This window comes from Austrofundulus limnaeus, unplaced genomic scaffold, assembly GCF_001266775.1.
Source record: "Austrofundulus limnaeus strain Quisiro unplaced genomic scaffold, Austrofundulus_limnaeus-1.0 Scaffold38, whole genome shotgun sequence".
Lineage (NCBI taxonomy): Eukaryota > Metazoa > Chordata > Actinopteri > Cyprinodontiformes > Rivulidae > Austrofundulus > Austrofundulus limnaeus.
The window spans coordinates 240,604-247,655 of NW_013952440.1; the positions used below are offsets into that span (position 1 = coordinate 240,604).

The 7,052-nt window shown below is 39.8% G+C and overlaps 1 protein-coding gene across 1 annotated transcript in view; it reads right to left on the reverse strand.

Annotated features, from left to right (window-relative positions):
- Positions 1 to 2,874: 2,874 nt before the first annotated feature.
- Positions 2,875 to 7,052, reverse strand: part of xylt2 (xylosyltransferase II) — a 17,668-nt gene continuing 13,490 nt past the window's right edge. The window contains exons 10-11 of the mRNA XM_014006880.1: positions 5,246 to 5,579; positions 2,875 to 4,227 (exon numbers count right to left, since the gene is read on the reverse strand). Coding sequence (XP_013862334.1) covers positions 3,905 to 4,227; positions 5,246 to 5,579 — 657 coding nt within the window. The 3' untranslated portion in view covers positions 2,875 to 3,904. The remainder of the gene's footprint in view (positions 4,228 to 5,245; positions 5,580 to 7,052) is intronic.

Here is a 7,052-nt window from a genome sequence, read left to right on the forward strand (position 1 = left end):
TGGCTTGCAGCCCTCAGATAGAGTTTTATTTTGGAGAAAATGTTTGTGCAGCCTTGATATACGCTTATAAACTGAAACAGCTGGACTAGTGCATCCTAAATTTAACATAAATTATTTTAACAAGACATAATAATTATGTAATTTCTGCAGTTTTGGGGAGGTCACCTCCTAATAAATGTCATTAAGGAAAACCTAATTTTAAATTAATACTTTTACTTTTAATACTTAAGTACAAAAATATCAGATACTTTGACATTTACTCAAGTAATATTCCTAAAGGAGACTTTCACAGTTTAATTGTGCAGATTAAAAAATTAGATTAGCCCCCAGGGGCTATAAAAGTCCCCGGTTTGTTTTAATAAAAAAATATGCTATCAGAGTTATTTGAGGCAGTTTATTTGTTTTTGTTTATSATTTATTTAAAATGACTGCAGCTGTATGAAACCTTGTATGTCAGWAGTAGCTRTTAGCYAACATCGGGACATAGCTTCATGTCATCTACCCAGTATGTGAGCAGTAACAGGTGAGACACTGTTAAAGAACTGTCCTTGCTGCGTTTTAAAACATCCTTAGTGTATACACCTCCCATGTTTTGCCATTTATGCCAAACTTCAGCGAAAAATTMTTTAATAAACAGCGATGGTGTATCCCTGTAAAAGTAAACAACAGTGCAAGCGGAAATATAAAACTAACTTCTGCTATGAATTATGGGTAGTGGCTCAAATCAGGAACACTGTGGATAAGGAATGACGTTGGGTTTTGTTTGCTTTGGTCACACAAATCAACAACCTGTTTGTCTGAAATTTCTGCTCAGAAACACAGACTTCCTCTTTTATGGAAAATTCATCCCCTGCGTTCACATCTGTTCACCATTCTCTGCCGTTTCTTTTACTGGGAACTGGTTTAAATCCAGGACCAGGAAGGAAAACTACTTGGGAGGAAAACCTTRGTAAATGTGCGTGAGAGAGAAAATGTTCCTTCACGTATTTATAAAGAAAACTTTGAGCTTGTTTTAAGGAAGCAACAGGGAAGCTTTCAGCATCCTGTAAAGTCTTTCCTCCCCATAAATACATAAAACATGCCCCCAATCCTCCAGTTCAGGCTAAAAAAAACCCCACAAATGTGATTAAAAACACAGAGTATCACAACCAAAACCTTCATATTATTGTATTAAATGAGTCGTCAGGACGTCTCTGTGACGAGTTTCTCTTCAGCGACAGATTAAAGCTGATGATGACTCACCAGCCCGGCTGCTACAACAGCACAGACCTTCACCTCCCACAGCCCAGAAGAACTGCTTCAGATGGGTGGACTGTCGAGTGTTTTTACAGTTCRGGGTGTTGACGAACACAGATCATTTCTCTCAAACAGGATAGAAAAATACCATTTATTAAGATCCATCGTTCTGCTTTTCTAATCAATAAAACCCAGGCTTCACTGAAGCAGCTGTACAGAACAAGGTAAACAAGGTCACTTAAAAAAGTCATTCGTTGGCCAACTATTTTGTAAAGAACACACAGGTCTGCACTRAGCTAAGTAAAAATCACAATAAAATAGAAACCAGGGAGTCACTCTATTAGCACAAAGTAAACAACTGATCCTAAAGGCAGCTTAAATTTTGACATTTCTGATAAAATCCAAACACACAAAATAAATAGTGCACTGTTTACATATTTTGGTTGGTGGGTGGGGGAGGGGGGACTCAAAAAAAGAAATGYACCATAAAAACTGAAATGTACGCATGAACCACACGTGGGCATGACCACACTGTGTTTACAAGGATAACCAGGAAGTGCGACGGTTTACGACTTGCATTGAACACAAAGGCTTAACCTTTTCTGAGACACTGCGGTCTCGCTGAAAAAAMCCCAGACACCAGTTTCCGTCTGTAACCAGTGGTAAAACGAAATGAACTTGAAGCTAAAATTATTAAAAACACAAAACGTACTTGTAAYAAAGTGTAAAGCTCACTGAACCTCTGTTTTTGTAAAGACTAACCAAACAAAGGAGGTTTAGATATGCTTGAGAATGAACTGAGCCTGTTTTCTTCCTGCCTTTGATAAGCTAACATAACAGACCAGCAGCAGAGAGGTCAGCCTTCTTATCCCTCTACAAACCTCCTGAATAAATATTTACCAAAACCTTATAGTGTTACAATAAGTGACAAACTTCACTTTGACAGGGTCTTTCTGACATTAAGTACAAAATTATCTAAACTCAGGCTCCACTTATTTAAYTRTTCTGACATTTTGTCACATATTTGTTGAGATGTGCGTCTTTTGTTTGAAGGTTAAATTCTTTTAAACCAAGGGTGTCCAATCCTGGTCCTCCAGGGACACTATGTTGCATGTTTAGAGCGGGTGTCAAATTCTATCTAGGCCTGCGGGCYGAATGTGGCCCACCACAGCATTTTATGTGGCCTGTGGGAACTTCAAAGATGTATTWATGTTTTAAAATAAACRTTTGCTGCTTTAAAGCCAGCATTGATGATAAATTATACAGTATCTCCCATAATGCATGTTGATCATTTTAACTGTGAAATGATGGCATCCCACCACTAGGTGGAGGTGCACAGGGTTCAAAAGTAGCTGGCTAAATTTAAAACTTGAATTTAGTYGCATTTTCTCTGGCTACTTTTGCTGCTGCCTAGTTGTTCTGGTAGGTGGAAATTTCCCACTTACAAGTCATAAATTTAAACTGGAACACCCCTCCAATGGGAATTCCCTATTGGAAAGTGGGAATAACCTCAACAGCTCAGAACTCAAGACGGSAGCTACTCACAAMTCAACAGTGAGTAAAGCTTTTACCTTTAATAGTATTTCTGTATTATTTATTTCACATTTAGATAGTTGTACACGTAGTACTTTCAGTGTTTATAAGAGGATGTGGTAAAACACTGTTTCTATGCAGGAAARACCATGTAGAGCTCAGTTGTTTGTTAGCGGTGCTCAATCCTGCTTTAGAAGTTACTTGGCTCCAACACGGCAGACTTAACTAAATAGTTCTGCAGTACTTGAAGAGGCAATTTGATCAATGTGTCAGGTGTGTTGGAGCAAGAAAACAAAACATGCAGAAAAGCAACCAGGATTAGACGCACCTGCTTTAAAGGAACTGTGAAAAAAATCCTTGCTGTGTTCATCCGCTGACTCACGGACTCCAAGCACTGATGAAAAATGTTTAAAAATGACTTGTTTGAATATATGTCATGAGAAACAGATTTTTTAAAAGACCATAATTAAAAAACTATTTTCCCCCTAACTTCAGTTAGAGTTAACGTATCTGTGATGTATCTGTGCAAAAACAGGTGACTCTGTAGGTATCTGCCTTCAGCTATATGAAGATTTAGAGACCTTTTCCATCACCTTTCACATTCTCCTCCTCCTCACACATGGAGGGAGTGAACTCTATAACATTATAATCTTAAAGTAAAGTGCACTTCACCTGTCTGCTGTGGACGCTCGCATACCAATGCTTTAAAATAAGCGCAATAATAMGATTCAGAGGTTCTGTTCTCCCTTGACATGAAGAGAAGAGCACAGCTCAGAGTCTGTTGTTCTTGTTCCTTTCAAAACAGGAAAACAAGAACTGAGTTCAGATGAGCGCAGTTTCTTGAACTATGGCAGCCGAGTGTCTGAAGACCTGCTAAACTCAAAGCAGTACATCTGGCGTTCATGTACCCATTCGGCAAGAAATGATACAAGTGTTTGCACTTGTAGTTGTCTTTGTGCAAAATTTCAGCAGTCAAATTAGTAAAAGTCTGTTTTAACAACAACTTCTTGGTGAAGGAAGCTCATGTTCCCTCAWTGCTGACCTCAGAGTTCACACAGATTCTCTGATGTGGGTTTCAGCTCTCCAGCAGGATTTCTGTGCAGTCCAAGTTTTTGCAGTCTCTCTTCTCTCCGGGCTACCTGATCCGTCCGTCACTTTTCACTGGACCAAGTTCRGACTTTGGGTCAGGAGACAAAGAGCTCCAGGTGGTCTTGGAGCAAGATCTCAAAGCTGGACAAGAGGAGGTCTTTGTGGTGCACAGGTCACCTATAACCCAGGAAGTCCCCATGAGGCTGTCCAGCCACGCCTCGAGGGGCCGGCCCACCAGCTGAGAGTTATGCTGGGCCACCTGCAGGGCTGGCTGCTGGGGAGGCAGCTTCAAGACCGAGCTCAGCTGCTGGAAGCTCTGATCCAGGTACAAGTTACCTGGAGGGCCTGAATGGAGCCAGCTGTCCTCATCTGGCAGACATAAAAAAAGGTTAAGCAATTTTAGATTTATCTCACGTTACTAAGCATTCTAGATTATTAAAAAAGACAAGTATACATTGATTTTTCCCATAAAAATTAAAACCATAAACTGAGCAACAAACAGCTAAACTGGTAATGAGTTTTTTTTAACTATTTTTTATATATAAAAAAGGTCAAATAATTGAACTAAAAATGCATTAAGTTCAGTTTCTTTAACAGATACACACAGTTTATCAATTATATGTGTTGTCGTTTTCAAAAAGGAAGCATTAGTGAGGTTGTTTTGCAGATTTTTCAATGAAGCAGAATAATTTTAATAATCTGCTTCAGGTCAAACACACACCAGTCCAGCATAGTTCACAATGTTTCCTTCTTAATTCTTCACTAAACAGGGATGTTTCTTTTTTTTTTTAATTTCCATTTGTTTTTTTAGCCGATTTATTTGTTTTCAACATTAGATTGTTCTTTTTACCCTACAGGCATTTATTATTCAAATCTTTCAATAGGATATCTTTATATTCCTCTTTTATTTGTTTGCTTAGCTTCATTTTAAAAGGAGTCCTCCACTGTAATATTTTTACTTCTGAAAACAGGTATTAGCAGGATAAATACCTGAAAAAAAACTTGAATAGTTAAAAAAAAAAAAAGGTCCTCTGGATGGGTTCTTCTTTAGTGAAACGTTTCGTCTGTCGATCAAGCCTATTGTTAGTCGATGGCCCTCTTTTGCATATGACTAACCTGTTTGTCCAGGTGGAGGTAGGACTTATAAAGCTGAGTTTACCTGAAACTCATCAGAATGAAGAAGTCTCTTGGAGGAGAGACGTAACGTTTCACTAAAGAAGAACCCATCCAGAAGACCTACTTATTTTTTCTTTTTGATTTTTTTATACCTGGATTACTGAGATGCATCAGGACAACTTGAATGGTTACATACACAATAGAAATGCAAATAATATTTGTTTGCATGTGAACTAAATGTAAGTCGAGACCAAATGGATGCGTGCCTCACCTTTGCGTATCGGCTCCTTATTATTAAAAGTTAGCGGAATGACGAGGAAGCGAACCTCAGCGATGCGCTTCCACTGTTTTAACACGCGCACCGTCCACAAGCCGGGCCTCAGAGGGTGCTGCAGAGGCGGCTTGTACTGCGTGTAGTCTGCATCCATGTCTACGGTGATGTCGTAAGATGCTGCCACCACCAGAGCCGGGTCGATCCACACGATGGTGGCGGTGAGGTTTGGACCRCGGGCCCACTTCTGGACCGCCAGGGGTTCGTCCAGAGGGCCGATGATTCCGCCGAAGTTACGGAAGATCCTTTCTTTGGGGTCCCACTCTGTTCCGATCTGTCAGGGAGGAAGTAAACAAAACTATAAAAACATACGGTGAAATAAACTTTGATAGAGCTACTCAGCTTTTTGAAAGGGGCAATATTATGTGTTTCTCAGGCATATATTTAAATACTATACCATAATAAAGTATCTATGTCACCTTCAGCAGTTATTAAAATGCTGTTTTTATGTTTAAATAGAAAATAAAATTGTCTTCTCATCACTTTTTATGTTCCGGAATTGCGCCGCTGAGGGTGGCAGCACGTTGGAGTAGCTCTGTTACTTTTATTGAGATTTTCTTTTCTTTTCAGGCGTTCATTCCTGCCTTTCTGCGGAAAAACTAACTTTTTTGGACAGCTGTTCATTTGTGTTTTGGGTGCTGTGCAGCTGGATTGGTTTTTGCCAATACTTTTTTTATACTTTGCCTTTTTTATGATGCGTAACCATAGTAAAAGGGTGGTTTACAACAGGGAGCAGCTGATTAATATTGAAAAATCTGAAATAATACATCAACTGAAGCCGCAAATCCCAGAGGAGCTGAAAAGGAGGCATCGTTTATGCAGAGCTGGAGCAAAGAGACGAGAGAGAAGGAGGAAGTTCAAACCATCACTTCCATCAATCCTAATGGGCAACGTGAGATCATTAGCTAACAAACTGGATGAACTTCAAGCCCTGACAAGGACTCAGCAAGAGTATAGRRAATGCAGTATTATGTGTTTCACTGAGACATGGCTGCAGGATCATGTCCCTGATGCCAACATCTCTCTACAAGGCTTCCAGACTATACGAGCAGACAGAGATTTATAGAGCAGCGAGAAAAAGAAAGGAGGTGGATTAGCAGTGCTTGTCAACAACAGATGGTGTCATTCAGGACSTTACAGTGAAGTTTCAACACTGCAGTCCAGACATTGAACTCTTGGCAGTGAGCTTTCATCCATATTATTTACCAAGAGAGTTCACCAGTGTTATTTTGGTAGCTGTTTACATTCCACCCTCAGCTGTTGCTGACAAYGCATGTGATATTGTCAGTTCCGTTGCTGCTAAGACACAGACACAACACCCCAATGCATTTGTGAAAATATCTGGTGATTTTAATCATGCCTCACTCTCTGCTACACTGCCAACATTTCAACAGTTTGTCAGCTGCTCTACCAGAGAAAACAAGACATTGGATTTGTTTTACACAAATGTTAAGGATTCTTATATCGCCAATACAACATCTCCTCTGGGTAATTCAGATCATAACCTTGTTTACCTCTGCTCAGAATATAAACCACTTGTTCAGAGACAACCTGTAACTACAAGGACTGTGAGAAAGTRGTCACARGAAGCTGAAGAAGCCCTACAGGGATGTTTTGAAGCTACAGATTGGATTGTTCTTTGCCAGCCACATGGAGATGACATAAATGCCATGGCTGAGTGTGTGACTGACTATATAAACTTCTGTGTGGACAACACCATCCCCAGCAGAACAGTGAGATGCTTCCC